This window comes from Daphnia carinata, chromosome 10 (assembly GCF_022539665.2).
Source record: "Daphnia carinata strain CSIRO-1 chromosome 10, CSIRO_AGI_Dcar_HiC_V3, whole genome shotgun sequence".
Classification (NCBI taxonomy): domain Eukaryota; kingdom Metazoa; phylum Arthropoda; class Branchiopoda; order Diplostraca; family Daphniidae; genus Daphnia; species Daphnia carinata.
Window position 1 is genome coordinate 2,409,560 of NC_081340.1, and position 17,911 is coordinate 2,427,470.

Below are 17,911 nucleotides of genomic sequence, written 5' to 3' on the forward strand. Positions count from 1 at the left end.
GTTTATTCTTTTGAATATATTTGAATTCCTTAACAAGGGTAAGAGCAGAAGGCAAAAGGGTATCATGTAGAATGGTAAGATATTATTTTTGAAATTTGAAAACTAATAATATAAATGATGACGGCATTCCAGAGAATCCACCCTAGTAAGCTAGTAGTTAAGTATTTTATGCTTGAAGTGATCGCTTTGTAACAATAAGATTAACTGGAGATTTTGGCTTTAGCGTAGTTTCGAGGAGAGGTATGATCATGGGTTCAGTTGGATCCCTGAGAGAAAACTGGAATCGACGCAGTATATAAGCTAAAACCACTTTAAGTTCGAGCATGGCGAATTTTTGTCCTGCAATCGATTCAAAATAAAGACTCCTCTGCAAATTGGTTTTCGAAGAAGTGAATGAAAAGGAAACGTTATCTTACCGATACAGTTTCTGGGACCAGCGCTAAATGGAATAAAAGCATATGGATGACGACCGACACTGTTTTCCGGAAAGAAGCGTTCCGGCTTGAATTCTTCTGGGTCAGGGTAAACTTGTGGGTTGTGATGCATACCATAAACCATCATTCCAATAGTGACGCCTTTCGGCAAAAAATATCCACCTGTACACAAGTTGTGTGATTTAAAAATCGAAACTTGTTAAATCAACAGTTGCATAAGTTGCACCAATTTCGACATCTTCCGGCAGACGCCTCAACATAAAAGGGATGCTCGGATAGAGTCTCATTGTTTCTTTGATGCAGCATTCAAGATACTTGAGCTCAGTTAAATCTTGGGTCGTACACGGTCGGTCCGAATCACCAAAAACGTTGCTCAACTCGTCCACGATTAGTTTCTGTCATTACAAGATGCTGTATGGCTAGTGGAAACATCTTTTCGGCTTTTATGGATCGCGTACCTGTTTGTCGGGATTCCTGGAGATCAAGTAAAGGAACCAGGTGAAAGCTAGAGCTGTTGTATCATGGCCCTGAATATGTAAACACATTGCATCAATTGAAACCATTGTAAGTAAAAAAATGTTTTACCCCAGCCATCATAGAACTGACTTCATCTCTCATCTCAACAGGATTAAAATTACCGTTGAGATCACCTTCTTTCAGGAGGAGATCCATAAAGATTAAGTTTTTCTCTGCAAATCCTGAAATTAAACATGATCAGTACGTATTCTTTGAATTCCATTGTTTTTACTGGTAGGCCTACCGTCATCCACTTGAAGTTCGTCTGCTGGGTTTACATCACGTTCAGACAATTGATTTTGTTCAAATTTAGTTTTCCGCTTTACCAATTCCCGGCGATGTGTGATTAACTATCGTAACGTATTATATCTTAACATTCTTTGTGCAAGCGTTTTTCATCATTTACCATGTTGCTAAAATCACGAAGTCCTCCTACGAATTTGGCGTTTGCACGACCAGGTCCACTGAGTTCGAAAAGCCAATCCAATCGAAGCCACGGTTGGTTCAGACGCTGTTGGAAAATGTTCTCAAAACTGTTTTGGTAAAATATTTTTAATATTATCACAGTAAAGTGTTATCATAGAAGAATAGCTAACCCGTGAAAGTTCTTAATGTAACTCTCTTTGTCTTCATCAGTTAACGTCTTTCCTCCCATGGTGGTTTCTTTTTAATCAAACAGTTTAGGTCATCATTATTTCACAAATTTCAATAGCTTATTGTGAGTTAGAGATTACCACAGATGATATCCATGGTGCAGTGTGTCATGATTGGGAAAACATTAATTTCGCTACCGTTACTTGATTTGATAGCTTCTTCAAACTCTTTAGCACATAGAAGGCTTTTGTCGTTGAAGGCATACATGAAACTGTTGAGGGTCTGAACTTTAAAAGCTGGATTAAGGAGACGGCGATTTTTCTTCCATTCCTCAGCTGCAATGATTCATTAAGATTAAAAAATGTGGCTGTATCAGGATTTCATGCAAAACAAATCTCACGTTTAGCTACAGCCAAGCTTTTCCCCAGAAGAGGAATAAAGCAATCGTACTCGTCGGCTTTGGCGACCAACGTATTGCTCGATAGGATAGGCTATGGTTTTAACAGAACAAAACGTTGTACAGAACATTGAATTGCTTTTCTAAGTCAAGTTTTAACTGCGTACTTCTAGTAATTCGGGTGAAGCAATTACAACCATGGGACGTACTGTAAACCAAACTCGATACATGCTACCATGTTGTTTAATCCAATCATGGCACGCTTTACGCAGCAATTCTGAAAGGCATGACGATAATAATGAAATATTAAATTTTGAAGCAAATGTATTGAACAAATACCATCGTGAGCAACGTTCAGTTCGAGAATATTTCCCAAAAAAGGATAAGTTTTAGGTCCGGGAAGTGCATCGATAAGACGAACAAAACGCGATCGACTCCACACAAAATAGTAGACGGCCAGTAAACTGGCCAGTAAGGACCCAACCAACGGGCTGAATCCAATCCAAGTAACGCCAAGCATGATCGAATTAACACACACAAATCGACGACGTATATCCTCTTCTGAACGAAGTGAATCTGTCTTCTTTTAGTTCTTTAACACGATCACCTAGCGTACCTTTCCATAAAAGAAACGTAGTGCATTTTCACCTTCTTGATTTCTATTCGGTATTTCCCGAAGCAATTGCCGAAGACAGAAAAGCTTGTTTGGCAGCTTTCCGTAAGAGCTAAAATACGACTGTCCAGGGTTACTTTTCAACCTGTATCTAACGCGGATCCAGTTTGAGAAGAAAAGTTTTGCGTGTTTTTGGTAACCTCTGGAAGTTCTTATTGTCCTTTTTTACGCCTTGGAAAGTAAAGGTAATTATCCTTGTAAAGACATGGCTGGATTTAGAAAGCGATCAAGACAACTGAGGAAAATCTTTGTCTGTTCACAATACGCCACAGATTTTGTGTTTATAACTTGCCATCCAGATGGCAAGTTAAAAAACGAACCGCCTTACAAATTAGAATATTATGCAAAGTAGGCATTAAAACTGGCAGAAAAACTGTTAAGACAATTTGCCGTCTATTTAATGAATATTCATATTTCGAGCTAACAGTTCACGAAGAACGAAAAAAAGTTGGTCAAGATTGAGAACCCAGATTTGTGCTCAAAAAAGAAATTTGTAGGCAAAAGAAAGTGAAGACAGCTGCAAGGCACGTGAAGATGTGGCTTTCCCTTCTCTATGTATTTTTTTCAGGGTCATTTCAATTTTTTTACGAATTTTGATTACCTCACCTAAGATGAATAGTTATTTTACAGGCCGAAATCTCAAAGTACGAATCAAAATCCGAATGAATTTTTTTGAATCATTAGAAATTGTTGAGCGGAGTTCGCCTTCTTACATCTTGCTGTCTTTTTGTTACGATTAGATGAACGCCGTCCTTCGGAGTAAGCAACAGTTCCAGGGAAGCCTTGATAGGCACAGACGGATCACGCACCGAAAAGTCAAAGCGACGGAGCAAATTTGCTAAAACTATTTTTAGCTCGAGCATGGCGAACTTCAGACCTATGTAATTTAAATTTTAATAAATTGTTAGAACTAAAAGACAAAATATATTAGAACATCTAACCAATGCAATTCCTGGGACCAGCGCTAAATGGAATAAAGGCGTAAGGATGGCGACCAACACTGTTCTCCGGAAGGAAGCGTTCGGGATTGAAAACTTCGGGATTCGGATAAACTTGAGGATTGTGGTGCAAGCTGTGTATCATTATCGCAACGGTAACTCCCTTTGGCAAAACATATCCACCTGTAAGCATTGCAATTTGATTGTGGTTAATTATTTTGAATTCTTTGATTGTTGTGGTTTTAATTGCCAATTTCAACGTCTTCTGGAAGGCAGCGTAAAACAAACGGGATGCTGGGGTAGAGCCTCATTGTTTCTTTGATGCAACATTCCAGGTACTTTAGTTCAGTCAAATCCTGCGACGTACATGGCCGATCCGATTCGCCAAAAACGTGGTCCACCTCGTCATGTAGCAGTTGCTGATTGATAGTTGCATTCATCGGTAGAAATGTAACTTAACCATGTATCGCTTGATGTTTCATACCTGATGTTTAGGATTCTTCGCGATCATGCAAAGGAACCATGTAAAAGCCAATGCCGTCGTTTGACTCTTCGTTCAGAAAAAATGAAATTCAGTAATCATCCAATGCTAAGGTAGAAAAAAGTTGCTTACAGCGCCTAAAAATGCATTGACTTCATCTCTGATATCCGTTTCATTAAAATGTTCTTTTCCCAATTCCGTCAAGACTAGGTCGAGAAAGGGCAATTTTTTCTCTTCAAGACATAGTCAAATTTAGTGCTCATAAAATTTAGGGAAAATAAACTCTTTACTTGCTTCGCCAACATCGATTGCTCCAACATCACCCTCAGGAGCAGCATCGTTTGTTTGGGTCATTTTACAAGATTTTGTTGTTGAATTCCATTTTATTTGAGCCGCGTCTCGTTCTAGTGCTTCACGACGTGCTTTAATTATCTTGAAAAGAAACGAAATTTTTCGTTAAGTAAGTCGGGATGTACCATGAACCTTTGTGTTACCATGTTGCAGAACTGATGGAGCCCTTCAACACACCGGGCATTTTCACGGCCTGGAGCTGTTAGTTTAAAAAACCAGTTGATCCTAAGCCACGGTTTGACGATGCGTTGTTGGAAAACCCGTTCGAAACTAAAGAAATCAAATCTCATTTTTCCATTTTCGTTTTTCTTCAGTAAACATCAAACAACGTCTGCAAATTTTAGCCACTTGCCCCTCAAGGTTGTTAAGAAAGAGTGCCTTTTCTTCTTTTTTTAGTGCTTCTCGTCCCATAAAAGTATCTAAATTTGATAAGTTTTAGTAGCCTTGTAATAGTACGGCACTTCAATAGTTACCGCAAATAATATCTAAGGTGCTCCTTGACATAATGGGGAAGACGTCAATTTCATCACCCTTGTTGTTTTCTATGGCCTCTTCAAATTCCTCCACACAGATTATGCTCTTGCTATTGATGGCGTCCACAAAAGTGTTGAGGATTTGAAAATGAAAAGCTGGATTAAGTAGACGCCGATTTTTCTTCCATCGCTCATCTGTGAGAAAAAACAAGGAATGATAACAAAACACAGCGGGACGTGGCGAAACTTTAAATTCACCTATTGCCACAGGGATTCCTTTGCCAATAAACGGAGTGAAGATGTCGTACTCGATCGGTTTCTTAATGAATTTATGGTTTCCCATAATCGTCTAAATGGAAAGAAAAATTTAAATCCAGTGCATAACTATCTCCGACGGCTGTTCAACGAAATGAACTTACATCCAACAATTCGGGTGATGTAATGAGGATAACTGGACGAATAGTGAACCAAATGCGGTAAATATTTCCATATTTTTTCACCCAGTCGCCGCTGACAATATTCAACACCTCTGAAACACGAAAGTTTAATAGAGCGTATTGTAAATTTATGTAAAAATATGTAGCATTCACCGTCGTTTGGAACGTTCAAATCCAGAACATTGCCAAGAAATGGAAGACCATCTGGTCCTGGAATGGCGTTGATAAGTCGAACAAAACGTGATTGGCGCCAGATCCAATAATAAACGGCAAGTAATCCGGCCAGTAAAGACCCAATTATTGGGCTCAACCCTACCGATGTAACATAGAACATAATTGAAAACATTGCAGGAACAAGTAAAATACAAGTCTTTGCTCGAACAGGGTTTGTCTGCTTTTGAAAATCAGGTGGCAACTGAAATCTTTCCATCTTTACTTTCGAATGCCCAACGGCAGAGTTGTGCACATTTGACTTAAGCCTAAATAAACAGAAAGTTAACAACGAAACACACAGACACACACTTAGGGCTCGGCCCCGCGACGATCGGGCACGATTTTGGCCGACCCGCGCGGTTTTTTTTTTTAAAAGGACAAACCGGTGCGGTTCGGTTTGCCGTTTTTTCAAACCGATTGAACCGCGGTTTGACGGTTTGTATCGCGATTTTACCGCGGTTTTACGGTTTGCACCGCGGATTTGCGGTTTACATAGGACAATAACATCAGTAACAGATTTTGTCGCTAGATGGCGGAAGGATCGACCAATTTTCGATCGCGATGCCTACAAGTCTGATCGGAAATTTGATTTACAACAAGTTGCCGATCGCCATTAGGCTCACAACAATTAGTGATAATTACTTGATTTGGAATTTCAGCAAAATTTAAAAAAAAAATTTTAATGGCGGTTCAAACCGGTTTTGCCCAGCTGCAAACCGAAAACCGAACCGCAGTAAAAAATGACCAAACCGAACCGACGGTTTGACGATTTTTAAATGAAAAACCGCGGTTTGCCCCGATCAAAGACGATCGGGGCCGAGCCCTACACACACCATGGTGTACAAGGATGGTGAAAGAACTCTTCGTTATAACGGCCTATCTCGGCTGATGGCTATTTGGGGGTCTAGGTTAGATATTGCCAGAGACGCCTAGTGGCCGATATTGAAGTAAAAGGTAAAGGCTGCACCTGCTTGAAAAATTTTCTAAGTCCAAACAACACATGTCCCATTAATAGAATGTGGAAGAAGTGGGAAAAAATCTTGTTTATACTTGTCGCTTCTTAACAAAATAAAAATCAACAAAACTTTGGCCATTTTACGTTAGGAAAGGAGAAAAAAGAAAGATTTATACTGGGTTTGAACTCGAGACTCCCGTACTGCAATAGAGTGTTCTATCCACTAGACCAATGTACTTGTAGATAATACTTTAACGCGACACTAGTATATCTCCTCCTTTGCCATTCAGTGGTTGGCGAAGTTCCTAAGTAGTTCCGATGTTGGCGTTAGCTATATCTAACCTCAATTAGGCCACACCCACCTCCTTTGAAACAGGCTTCATTCGAGATAGGCCTTAAAATGGAGAGTTGTTTCACCATCCTTGTACACCATGCACACACTGGATCTAACGTAGAAATCGTTGCACAGCGAGAATTCTACAGAAGCTTGGCAATACTGCTTAATTTTGTGACGTCAGCAGGAACAGAAATGTTTTAAAAATATGGTTGTTAATGTAGATTCTATGACGAATGACGCCTTAGCTTGTAGTGGAAACTTGCATATTCAAACACAGAGTATAACTTGGCTGTTTTTGTCCCCAGTACGTTACGGTTGTTTGTACCTTATGGTAGAAATAGGTCAAACAAACAAGTTTCAGTAAAGGTTACAAACCTGTTTTTAATGACTGGTAGGCCTATAACATGATTGTTAAGGGAAAGTTAACCCACAAGCATTATGAGTTAATTCAAGTGAAATTAAGGGAAAGTTAACCAGTTAAATAAAGAGCTACATATGATGCATAGAATTCATAAAGGTATACCAAACTTACCAAACAACAACTGCAAAATTTAAAATTTTCGTTCTCAAATGAACACATTTTGTTCAAGAAAAGGATAGTTGAACCAAAATGAAAAATTGCTTTTGGATACCTTGCCCAGATAACTAACAATAACATGAAAACTAAAGAATACCCATGAACCATTTCTTGAAAAACAATGAAACGTTTCGCGCCACAAAGAACCTCAGTGTGCCATTTTCTCCATAGATGGATGACACGCTCACATCTGTTTCTCTTCATTCAGTCTGCTCGAATTCTCGTAACATGTCTAAGACTTTAACACGTCATTTGCTATTTTTCTCGTGATCAGGCGTGAACTCGTGATTTTCATGTAAGTCACCGTGGCACCGGAAACGGAAATTCTAGTGGCAGTTCTAGAAAGTGTCACGTGTTTTCATTAACTCATTTTCTTTAGCAAGTTTTTTGAATGATTAAATTATGGGTCATCTTAGTTAAAGATATTGTATGACAAACAACTCATCCAGCGACACCTGAATACAGATGGTTGGTACGGCGGCTTCAGAAAAATCAAAATCCTCTGTGCAACTAACTAAATGGCCCCTTGAAACAGTTATTAATCATGGCAAAACTGTGATCTAAACCTAGCATGTATCCACTTTTCAGCCAACGAAAATGGGGGGATCCTGTGAGAGTCAAGGCCTCCTTTAGCTCACACTCAAAAGTTTGTTTATTTTTTTCTAGTGCTCTAATTACAAATAATTTTTTAATTTGATTTTTACCTTTATTGATTTAGAGGGTGGATGGACACGTAGTTCCAGAGTACAGACGGTTCAGTCTAGACCCACAGTTAACAAATTTTGAAACACTTTACAGCTTGATTTCAAGAGCATTTGACATAAAATCTGATTTTCTAATGCAATATCGCTTTGAAGATCCTAGTGGCCAAGAAATTTTTCTTCAACTGCTTTCAGACTGGGACTTAGAAGCAGCATTTGAAAGGTTTGTAACTGTATTTCATCATACATTTATTTATTTTATTTTATTTTATTGTTGCCCATTTTGATGTTAGAGCTGCTGATCCATGTTTGTGTCTGAGAATTGATCCAATCCCTTTGGAACATGTTGAGGAATGGGACCTTGTTAATACTCCATCATCAGATTGTAAAGTCATTCATCCGAAAGAAGGTCGCAATGACTCTTCAATACAAACGAAGATCATGACGAAGGTATGAAGAACTTTAACTCATAAACTGGAAACTCCAAACCTTTTAAACCCAACTTGTTCTGTCTGTTGAAATTTTTAGGTGGGGAAAACCATTAATCTTATGCAGCAAGCTTTGAACTTGAATGGTAGCTGTGGAGAATTTGCTCTGGGTACATCGACGTCTCCCTTGACTGACACTGAATTTACCGATTTTCGTGATGGAGTAGGAACGCTGATCAAAATTGATGAATGCAAACAGCGAATTTTTCAGGGTGGCCTCGAACCAAGTCTCAGGTTCATAAATGAATTGCTTTTCTCTTTGGGTAAGCGCCAATAGGTTTTAAAGTCATTGTTTCGTTTTTTAGACGCGTAGTGTGGAAACATCTGCTAAATGTCTACCCTGATGGGTTAAATGGAAGTGAAAGGATGAAGTACATGGGCAGAAAGTCTGACGAGTATCAACGGTTGAAGAGTGAATGGATGATTTACTACAGGAGTAAGAAGGTACTTGCACTGCGTTCTTGTAAATTCAATTTGTACCTAACTGGTGTGGAATAGATGTCAGAGGAATTGCAGCACGTTACTTCAATGGTTAGAAAAGATGTCCTGAGAACAGATCGGCAACATCCGTTTTATAGTGGAGGAGACGACAATGCAAATGTTGAAAAACTATTTAACATCCTGACAACGTAAGATGCAAGATTTTAGCGTTCGTAGACTTCCTATTCACCACCCGTAATCCGTAAAAAATTTACAGCTATGCCATCATGCATCCAACAACTGGCTATTGTCAAGGAATGAGTGACAGTAAGCAACAATAACAAATTACTTGCTTTTGTGTGTGCTTGACCCTTTTTAACCATAAACTATGATGTTACAGTGGCTAGCCCCATTCTCTTTGTCATGGACAATGAAGCGCATTCCTATATCGCATTTACCGCCTTGATGGAACGACTGAAAGAGAATTTTTCCATTACTGGGACCACTATGACTTTAAAGTAAAACTTCAAATGAAAAGCTGATAAGACTATCGTGTTGAAGTAACTGGCGAAATCATTTGTAGATTCGACCACCTGTGCTGTGCGATCGCCTATCATGACCCGGTTTTTTTCGCTTATCTCCAGCGACATAATGTAATGTCTGCCAGTTGCCTTTTCCCCTTGTAATTTAATACGAGTATTTTTTAACTTATAGGCCATTGATTTGCTGTTTTGCTACCGGTGGTTATTGCTCGAAATGAAACGTGAATTTGCGTTTGATGAAGCTCTGCGTATGTTGGAAGTAACCTGGAGCTCTTTACCCAAGTCATCTCGTCAAACCGAACTTGGTAATATCGTTATTGTTTATAATTTCGTGTGGTTCTTAATAAAATGCCTTGTTAATGTATAAGCTCTCTTTGAGCGAATACCTGATCTAGCTCCAACGGCATCAGTGCCTATCCCTCTTCCTGCGCGAATCAAAGAATCTCCTTACACAAAAGTCTGCAGCCTTCGTCGTCAAAGCTCTTCTCCGGCATCTTCCTTTTCATTTAACTCCAGTGAAGGCCCAGTTGGCCTACATTCCGCACTGAAAAATAGCCGTGATAGTCAATCTATATGTTCACCGAGCTGGGATAGAGGAAATATTGAGTTAGACGATGTCTTTATTCCTGCCAACGATAAAGACAATTCTACTCAGTTAGAATCTCTTGTCGTTCCTCATGATTTGAAACCCAAAGACTATACAGAATCTCATCGTGATCTTGCTCAGTCTAACGGTCGTGGACAGTTTGTCGTTAACGAAGCAACCAATGGACAGCAGTGTCCATTGATGGCTTCTGGTGATAGTGTATCGAGCGCCCTCTCGTCATTGATGAAGGTGAAAGAGCCTGAAGAAAAACGCGTTGATATATCGAACGAGGGATTGTCTTGCCCCCTTGAAGATAGTGTCCTTCAGGATTTTGAAGTCGTCGGTTCTTGTGAAGAAGCCATTGAGGCGGCTGCAGCTACTACCATGATCACACCTAGCAATACGATTCATCCCAATTACGTGAGAACAGGTGTCAGGCCAAGTCTGCCTTCTCCAGACGTGCTGGGGTGTGGCAATCCTTTTCTTATTTTTCTCTGTCTCACTGTCTTGCTTCAACATCGCGATTCTATAATTAATCGTGGACTGGACAGTAATGAGATGGCAATGCATTTTGATCGTCTCGTTCGTAAACATGATGTAGAGCGTGTGCTAAGTCAAGCACGCACTCTTTACTATAGATACCTTGCCCACTTCAACTCGCAGAATAGCTGACCAGTCTATGTAACTAAGTAAAATTTCATCGTCGCTAAAATTTGTCTCATCCAGTTTAAAAAATCAGTGACTCGATCATTTTTGATCGGAAGTAGCATTCCGTGTCCTTTATTGCCATTTACGTTCTTCCATTTAAATTTTTTAAAAAGCCACTTGATTTAGTTTTTTTTTCTCTTTTGGGTGCGGTATATTTGTGGAAAATGTCTTTTACTAGTCAGTGGTCTATTATTTTCATGAGTTTCTTGTGTCGCAATTTATTTAAAGGTTCAATTTGTACGTCTTGTACCGTTGACATCAGTGAGTTAGCACCCTTAAGACATCAATCAGAACTGTCAATGTCCAAATCAGTCTCGAAGGGTTCCATGTTTCTTTCTCGTATTAAATCATTTTGTCTTGATAATTTAATTTACGTTATTTATTTTAACAAAAATGCAAAATATATGGTAACAGATTAAACTTATTCTTTGAAATTCGAACATTTTCCATGAATCAAGGGATTCCTTCAGAAGGTAGTAGGAATTGGGAAAGCCGAGAAAAACAACAAATCATGCACTGGTACAACTGAACATTATTTAATGGTTTTGACATTAATAGATGGAAACTAAGGAACTGAAGGCCGTGAGCTTCTTTCGGTAGGCATGATTGATGATATGGCAATCCGTTTTACCCAAAATAAAAATAAAACTGTTGGGCATTTTCTCTGTTTCGCTGCTATCAACATCTACCGGTCACGTTTCTGGTTAATTCTCTACACACACTGACCGAAAAACATTTTAAGCCCGACTAAATAATTCCGACTAAATAAGCCCGACTTTTCTCGGTCTGGCTTAAATTATTTCCTGAGATAACTGAAACTCAACTGCATTGGTTAAATATCACAGGATATACTCAAAATTGAATGCTTATTCCTGTAAAATTGCTATTTTTTCATTAAGTTAATCGTTTTTGAAATACACCGAATATTTGACGATAGCGCGCCAGTACGCTACTGCGCTAGCGTGGTGCAGTAGAAATATTCTTTGAATGGATGTCGAGAACTAACTAGAAATCTGACTGGTAGATGGCGATAGCATTGAGTCAACATACACAAAAAAAAACAAAATAAAGAAGGCAAAAACTAATCACATATTCGGAATCGGCGTTTATTTTCGCTTTGGCGGAAATTGAAACAAAATTCCAAGCCAAAATGTTAGTCGAGATTATTTGTTATTTATTTTTTATTTACTTTTCGAAATATTGAAAATATTTCTTTTTGAGAGTTAAGATCTCGATCTGGCAACGTTTCGGGCAAAAATTGGTCCGAAGTCCTTCCTTCGCCATTTTGGATGTAGCCTTTGTTAGGGATCCTCGTCTGACGTATTGCCCGGACTTTTACTACTTAAATACGCCTTCTTATTTTTGTAATTCTTTATCCCCTAGACTCTACACTGACCAACAAAGAAAATGCATTTTCACATTACTTTGTCCAAATTTAACGTACTCGTAATTTAATTGATCATAGAAAACATGTTGCCGTACGCACGAATACCTAAATTTTGATGGAACTGTTTGCATGCAATGTTGAAATGCGTTTTCTATTGGCGTAATTTTTTTTTACTAGTATGTTAAACATCCAATCCATTCTTTCTTACTGAAGACTTTTTGTCAAAATTTTGAATCTCGCGCTTTGATGTGTCTCATACAAGCATTCTGGCCTACGTCAGGAAATAGGGTACAGAATTGCATGGCACCTTTTGAGTCTGCTGTCGGACCTATACACATGTAATGGGAAAGGTTTGGCCATATTATAGCTTTAGTATTACGAAAGAATTTGTTCATCCATTTATTTTTTGTTTCAGGTATTGGAACAACTAATTACATGGAGGTGATGTGTAAAAGTGGGACTTGAGTTGTTAGCAGTTGGTTGAAAAGAGCATAGATGGGTAAATATGGAAATAAATAATACTTAACGTTACAACTCGTTTTGATTTTGTATGTTGGCCAATATAGAATCACACTCTTTCTCTTATTCATCTTTAGAATCCTGGGTTGGCCACTTTATGAAACATTCGCGTCTATTTAGGCCAAAAGTACGACAAATCTATCCACATCGAACATGGAGCGGATTACCGTATTGTACATAGAAACGTTTGAAGGTGCAGTATTTTATCTATCCTACATCATTTGCTAATTGTCCTTTGAATAGGTTAAACTTTTAAGGTTCTAGATTTGCTTTTAGGCAGTATAGTTGTCTATTATTTGAATTTAACACTTTGCATCTTGGGTAGTGAAAAAACGTGTCGTGCTGCGTCCAAACATTAGAAAGTTCAGCAGCTGCGTGTGGTTTAATTTATAGTTAATGTTCTTCCTTCTGATAAAGCAGATATTGCCATCGTTCGAACTAACTTTTATAGCGCTAGCTTACGTAGTATGTGATCCTTTGGCGATGCGTTGGCTTTTGTTATTACTTGTTTTTTGTATTTGCGTAACAATTGCCCATTTTGGAACACATTTTCTAAACATCGTTCTGTTTGATCGTTTTTTCGGTAATATCGGATTTAACAAACTCGTGACTGCAAACATCGAATTTTTGGAAATGTGTTAAAAAATGACTGGCTGATAGTTCTGAACGATTTTGTTCATTTGTTATTGTTCTACGTCGTGTGATGAATTTGCTATTTTATCTTTTGGTCTTAAGCATTGGAGGGAAAGAAGCCGTTGCTAATTAAGTAGAATTTTGTTCACTGACAAACTGCTGCATTAACTTCGAAGAAAAAATCCGAATAGTTTGGTTACAAATTGCACAAGGAAAGTTGCGAGAAATAGGGCATCTTTAGGTATTGCGCTGTTAAAATGTGAGTGGCACTTCAGTTTCTTCCACCTAAATCTTACCCGTGATACATTGTGAGAAAACTAATAAATATTTTTTTTTTTTGCTTTTCAGATGGTATGGACTAGATGCATGTTGGAGTAATGTTCCAGAAAGCAGCATTCCAGGGGCAAGAATCCAAGTTGAAAGGCTGATCAACACTTCATATATTGTTAAACTTGTTTTCTTTGCTCCTTGGTGAATTAGAATTAAATTGGAAATTGAAAGTTATTGAACTAATTTGCCAATCAGTTAGATGGAATTTGTGGAAGTTGCCGAAATGTCAGGACGGAGTGATACGCAAAATTTGGAGTCGAAAAAAGTGTTTGCATGTGGTGAATGCTAAGAACGTCTGTTGGCACTTCCAGAAATTTTAAGGCTTGGGACACGATACAGGCTGTAGATGGTAGAATTTGCATTGCAAGTCAAAATCGTGTGTTGTTGCCTGTCGACTATTAAGTAACAAGTTGGAGCTAATGTGTCTAAAATGATTACTTCTTAGATACTAAAAATAAATACACAAAGATATAATTGGAATTGGTTTTGTATTGTCCCACCTCCACCCACAATTCCACCACGTTTTACAATACGTTTACATATTATTAAACACATACATTATACAATAATACATACATACATAATACACAAACACTTAAGCTAACCCGTTGGCTGCCAAGCCATTACAACCCGTAGGTTGTTCTTCTACAGTCTCTACCATCGCTTCAGATGGAAGACGATGCAAGGGGGACTTGTCTTTCGACAAGTCCGGGCTGATTTGACGGTGGAGACCTTTATGGGAATGCACACCCCGGGTTACTCCACGATCAAATCGACAAAGAGAAGGCCCTACTGGTGCATTGCCTAATGCGCCCGAAGGCGCAAGGCGACTGCCCTACCCCAATAGGTGATCAACCTAGGGGTAGAACAGCGCCCGCCGGTCCCTACAGCTACAAAAAAAAATGGGAGAAAAATGGGTGGCAGCCAACGGGTTAGCTTACACTGCACGACAATACAAAACAAAACAATACCAAAACGCGAGGCTCCACGATGAGGGGGATGAGGCGAAGACGTGCGCGAACGACGATGATGCGGCAATGGCGATTAGCTCGATGACGGTGAAGCGAAGACAGCGAAGTGACGATGGCAAGGCTAAGGCGATCAGCTTGAAGACACCAAAGACGACGGCGGCAATGACAGCGAGACGAGGACGGCGATGACGGCGAGACGAGGACTGCGATGACGGCGAGACGAGGACTGCGATGACGGCGAGACGAGGACTGCGATGACGGCGAGACGAGGACTGCGATGACGGCGAGACGAGGACTGCGATGACGGCGAGACGAGGACTGCGATGACGGCGAGACGAGGACTGCGATGACGAGGACGGCGATGACGAGGACGGCGATGACGAGGACGGCGATGACGAGGACGGCGATGACGAGGACGGCGATGACGAGGACGGCGATGACGAGGACGGCGATGACGAGGACGGCGATGACGAGGACGGCGATGACGAGGACGGCGATGACGAGAACGGCGATGACGAGAACGGCGATGACGAGAACAGTGAGGCGGAGACGATCAGCTTGATGACAATGAGGAGAAAATGAAGTGAAGAACAAGACCCATTTCTTTTTCATTACCAATCTGAAGAAAAAAAAAAGGAAATAAATTAGATGAAAGAACAATAGCATACTCATAGTCATCTTGACTGACAAACTCTTGTAAAAAACGAAAAACAAATAAAATTCATCACAGGAAAGAGATACACTATGACAATCAAACAGTTTTCCATTGGCAACCTACTTGTAACAGTAACCTTTAACGAACCATAGTGTAATTGAGTTTTTTCATAGCGTAAACATTGCAAAGTCTACTACTGATAAGCTGTATGGGGAATTAAAAGGTGAAAAGTATCAGTACTTGCAATTAGTTCTTTTAACATAAATGTGCAACTATCAGATATCTCAAATTGTTAGAGAACACCCAGTAAGCTTGGGTTTGCAAACCATCCACTACATCCTTTCGAATAAATTGACAATTCTGTTGCGAGGGACACATTTGAAAGGAATGCCCCCATGGTAAAGTTTGCAAGTATTTAAATTTGCCTTCTATGCTTTGGAAAAGAATTAAGGGCATAAATGGCATATTGTGAGTTAAATACCTTTCCCACGAGTAAATAGCGTAATAAAAAACTAAAGTATGGATAGCCTAGCTGAGCAGCTGGCACAGCTTATCAACAATTGGAACTGTCACATATAAAAAACAACCAATTTTAGAGTGTTTTCATTCCAATATATACCCAAAAATGATGGACAAAACCGTAGATAACGTACCGTTAATTTTTTTATGAATATTCTTAAACACACCATAGTTAAGAAAATTAACATACAGCAACTTTACTAGTTACGACAATCAGCCATTATAGGGAAACAGCAGCGCCATCTAGTTTTACTATTTGATGCCCAATGAAAATCTTAACTTCAAAACGAAGTGCGAAAATTAGCGCTTTACGTGATCGTACCTTGATCGTTAGTATTTCAGACAGTTACCTCTTATTTTTGTAGCGCCATAACCAAAAAATTTAGCGGGTAGTTTGCATGCAGGACAGACGTTAAACATGCCATCCATTCATCCGCATACATGTCGTAAGATTAACCAGCATCGTAGATAGCAGAATGACAAGAAAAAAGGACCACCCAATCACATCAGTTGATGTAACGTTACTAAAAACGGTAGGAAGAATACAGTTCATTTTTTACTTTTTTCAAAATCGCGTAAAATATTTCCGGAAGTCACCGAAAGTAGCCAATATCTCCGAAAATATTGATCGTGTGACGAAATGAATACAACATTCGTAATCCTTATCAAATTTGGAATACAACTGATGTGTTTTCAGCCAAAAGCCGGATTTGGCCAAAATCGCGATTTTTCCTGAACTATAGTTCATGAAAATTTGCGATTTTCGACGATTTTCGGGTATTTTGTACTGACCCATGGATTCGACCCCAAATTTCATGAGGATCACGAAAATATGAATCTTTTTATGTACAGACTTAAACGTAAGCAACCACAAGCTATTTAAAAACCGGAAGTAAAACTGGAAATCACAATTTCGGAAATCTAAAAAATGAGCTATATTCTCCTTTAGATTGCTAAAACGATTTTCATAGTTGCAGTAGTCACCTACTGTAAATAAACATAGCGGAGCTTCTAAAAGTACGATTTCAGTTACGACAAATGTAACGCTGAATAGCTCTACATTTCCAGAGAATTTCTCAAATCTTAATGACACCTTAATTCACCCGAATGAAAATTTCGTGCCTTACGGTGATTAAATTTGTTAGTCTAAACAGTATTACATGCAAACCTGTAGCCAAAAAGTGACGGGATTTAAAAAAAAAAAATAGGTTCCACTAGCATCTGGTGGACTGTGGCAGTTTTGCCTCACAGTTAAGCCGCGTCTGTGTGAATCTAAATTTATTATATAAAATTAGTGTTTAATTATAAAATTACGAGTTATTAAACCATTTTATTACTAAAACAACACATAGACAGGCATTGAAAAACCGTGGAAAGGTTAATGATGAAACCATGAAATCTACCGAACTACCAAACGAAACCTACGAAACTACCAAACGTAGTATCTTACCAAACTTATTGCTGATAGTTGATTCATGGCTAGTATTACTTTTGCTACTTTGCCTTTACAATAGTGTCCTTAGATTGCAGAGTATTACTGGACATGTTTTGTGCAACAGTTTTTAGTATTGGTCTTTAATAGAGCAATATCTCCTGTTGCAAACTCACACTAGGATACACCAACAGCTTGTTGCTTCATCTGTATGTTCTTATATCAACTTCAAATGTTATTTTAATTGTGTGTCCCACACATAAACTGTAACTAAGTTTTGAGTTTATTTTATCCTAGTTTCAGCATTTCCACACCATTTTCACCATGTTTGTCACATAGGAAAAGACTTGATCGAACAATAGTAGAGAATGTTATTTTAACAACAAAGAGTGCACTCAATAATATGGGATTTTAGTTTAATATGACTAAAATTCATTGGCGAAGTTATTTGGCCAATAACTTCGCCATGTAACCCATTTCTGTTCAAGTCTGAAGTGACAAGTGAATGATAAAAGCTTATTCCTTCAATGTTATACTTCAGTTTTGGCCACAGATCAAGTAAATTAATAGATTATAATGTAGTAATCTTATAAAACCTTTTCTAAGTCTGAATGGGATGTCCGTAGGTGATAATAAAAAACACT

The 17,911-nt window shown here is 38.8% G+C and overlaps 5 protein-coding genes and 2 long non-coding RNA genes across 13 annotated transcripts in view; 3 read left to right on the forward strand and 4 right to left on the reverse strand.

Moving 5' to 3' along the window:
• LOC130701608 (uncharacterized) overlaps window positions 1-17,911 on the reverse strand; it is a 52,438-nt gene that overhangs the window by 19,569 nt on the left and 14,958 nt on the right. The gene's annotated exons all lie outside the window — the stretch shown is intronic.
• On the reverse strand, window positions 2-2,678 carry LOC130701562 (cytochrome P450 4c3-like). Its single transcript, XM_057523531.2, has 12 exons — window positions 2,281-2,678; window positions 2,109-2,218; window positions 1,945-2,035; window positions 1,685-1,879; window positions 1,547-1,613; window positions 1,357-1,483; window positions 1,195-1,300; window positions 1,020-1,132; window positions 893-961; window positions 661-829; window positions 417-596; window positions 2-339 (listed from the first exon to the last, which is right to left on the reverse strand). The coding sequence occupies exons 1-12, from the start codon at window positions 2,459-2,461 to the stop codon at window positions 167-169; spliced, it is 1,581 nt and encodes a 526-aa protein (XP_057379514.1). The 5' UTR covers window positions 2,462-2,678; the 3' UTR covers window positions 2-166.
• Window positions 1,358-5,575, forward strand: LOC130701619 (uncharacterized). 3 transcript variants are annotated; one of them, XR_009421967.1, is made up of 6 exons: window positions 1,358-1,491; window positions 3,355-3,495; window positions 3,577-3,707; window positions 3,825-3,994; window positions 4,048-5,333; window positions 5,441-5,575. It is a non-coding gene; the product is annotated as an uncharacterized LOC130701619 (long non-coding RNA). The 3 variants fall into 3 exon arrangements; XR_009004129.2 differs by having other exon boundaries at window positions 3,577-3,994; XR_009421968.1 differs by having other exon boundaries at window positions 3,577-3,887.
• Window positions 3,008-5,767, reverse strand: LOC130701531 (cytochrome P450 4c3-like). Of its 2 annotated transcripts, XM_059497334.1 has the most exons (14): window positions 5,661-5,767; window positions 5,448-5,606; window positions 5,277-5,386; window positions 5,116-5,206; window positions 4,858-5,052; window positions 4,737-4,803; window positions 4,528-4,654; window positions 4,324-4,465; window positions 4,166-4,266; window positions 4,037-4,102; window positions 3,803-3,971; window positions 3,556-3,735; window positions 3,328-3,491; window positions 3,008-3,220 (listed from the first exon to the last, which is right to left on the reverse strand). In XM_059497334.1, exons 1-14 carry the CDS (start codon window positions 5,722-5,724, stop codon window positions 3,212-3,214), a joined length of 1,644 nt encoding a protein of 547 aa, XP_059353317.1. In that variant the 5' UTR covers window positions 5,725-5,767; the 3' UTR covers window positions 3,008-3,211. The 2 variants fall into 2 exon arrangements, with proteins under 2 accessions (XP_059353317.1, XP_057379508.1); XM_057523525.2 differs by having other exon boundaries at window positions 3,008-3,491.
• LOC130703347 (TBC1 domain family member 25-like) lies at window positions 7,630-10,937 on the forward strand. The gene is made up of 11 exons (XM_057524828.2): window positions 7,630-8,022; window positions 8,095-8,300; window positions 8,371-8,527; window positions 8,606-8,799; window positions 8,871-9,009; window positions 9,064-9,194; window positions 9,263-9,312; window positions 9,386-9,503; window positions 9,569-9,638; window positions 9,700-9,832; window positions 9,896-10,937. The coding sequence occupies exons 1-11, from the start codon at window positions 7,948-7,950 to the stop codon at window positions 10,783-10,785; spliced, it is 2,163 nt and encodes a 720-aa protein (XP_057380811.1). The 5' UTR covers window positions 7,630-7,947; the 3' UTR covers window positions 10,786-10,937.
• LOC130703348 (uncharacterized) lies at window positions 12,099-14,151 on the forward strand. Of its 4 annotated transcripts, none has more exons than XR_009004646.2 (5): window positions 12,099-12,558; window positions 12,624-12,707; window positions 12,805-12,920; window positions 13,709-13,831; window positions 13,886-14,151. It is a non-coding gene; the product is annotated as an uncharacterized LOC130703348 (long non-coding RNA). The 4 variants fall into 4 exon arrangements; XR_009004648.2 differs by having other exon boundaries at window positions 13,890-14,151; XR_009004647.1 differs by lacking the exon at window positions 13,886-14,151 and having other exon boundaries at window positions 12,106-12,185; window positions 12,422-12,558; window positions 13,709-13,864.
• Window positions 14,280-15,837, reverse strand: LOC130703342 (uncharacterized). Its single transcript, XM_057524819.2, has 2 exons — window positions 15,798-15,837; window positions 14,280-15,280 (listed from the first exon to the last, which is right to left on the reverse strand). The coding sequence occupies exon 2, from the start codon at window positions 15,271-15,273 to the stop codon at window positions 14,623-14,625; it is 651 nt and encodes a 216-aa protein (XP_057380802.1). The 5' UTR covers window positions 15,274-15,280; window positions 15,798-15,837; the 3' UTR covers window positions 14,280-14,622.

What these genes read in the sequence shown, in the direction of transcription:
- LOC130703347 (XM_057524828.2), top strand. Translation starts at nt 7,948, where the DNA reads ATGTATCCACTTTTCAGCCAACGAAAATGGGGGGATCCTGTGAGAGTC. An exon ending in TTAGAAGCAGCATTTGAAAG is followed by an intron (nt 8,301 to 8,370) that starts GTTTGTAACTGT and finishes TTTTGATGTTAG; the next exon opens with AGCTGCTGATCCATGTTTGT. An exon ending in CTTATCTCCAGCGACATAAT is followed by an intron (nt 9,639 to 9,699) that starts GTAATGTCTGCC and finishes TTTAACTTATAG; the next exon opens with GCCATTGATTTGCTGTTTTG.
- LOC130701562 (XM_057523531.2), bottom strand. Translation starts at nt 2,461, where the DNA reads ATGCTTGGCGTTACTTGGATTGGATTCAGCCCGTTGGTTGGGTCCTTA. An exon ending in AAGCTTGGCTGTAGCTAAAC is followed by an intron (nt 1,880 to 1,944) that starts GTGAGATTTGTT and finishes GAATCATTGCAG; the next exon opens with CTGAGGAATGGAAGAAAAAT. An exon ending in TTCGTGATTTTAGCAACATG is followed by an intron (nt 1,301 to 1,356) that starts GTAAATGATGAA and finishes ACGTTACGATAG; the next exon opens with TTAATCACACATCGCCGGGA.
- LOC130703342 (XM_057524819.2), bottom strand. Translation starts at nt 15,273, where the DNA reads ATGAAAAAGAAATGGGTCTTGTTCTTCACTTCATTTTCTCCTCATTGT.
- LOC130701531 (XM_057523525.2), bottom strand. Translation starts at nt 5,724, where the DNA reads ATGGAAAGATTTCAGTTGCCACCTGATTTTCAAAAGCAGACAAACCCT. An exon ending in CCCTGTTCGAGCAAAGACTT is followed by an intron (nt 5,607 to 5,660) that starts GTATTTTACTTG and finishes TTACATCGGTAG; the next exon opens with GGTTGAGCCCAATAATTGGG. An exon ending in TCCATCAGTTCTGCAACATG is followed by an intron (nt 4,466 to 4,527) that starts GTAACACAAAGG and finishes TTTCTTTTCAAG; the next exon opens with ATAATTAAAGCACGTCGTGA.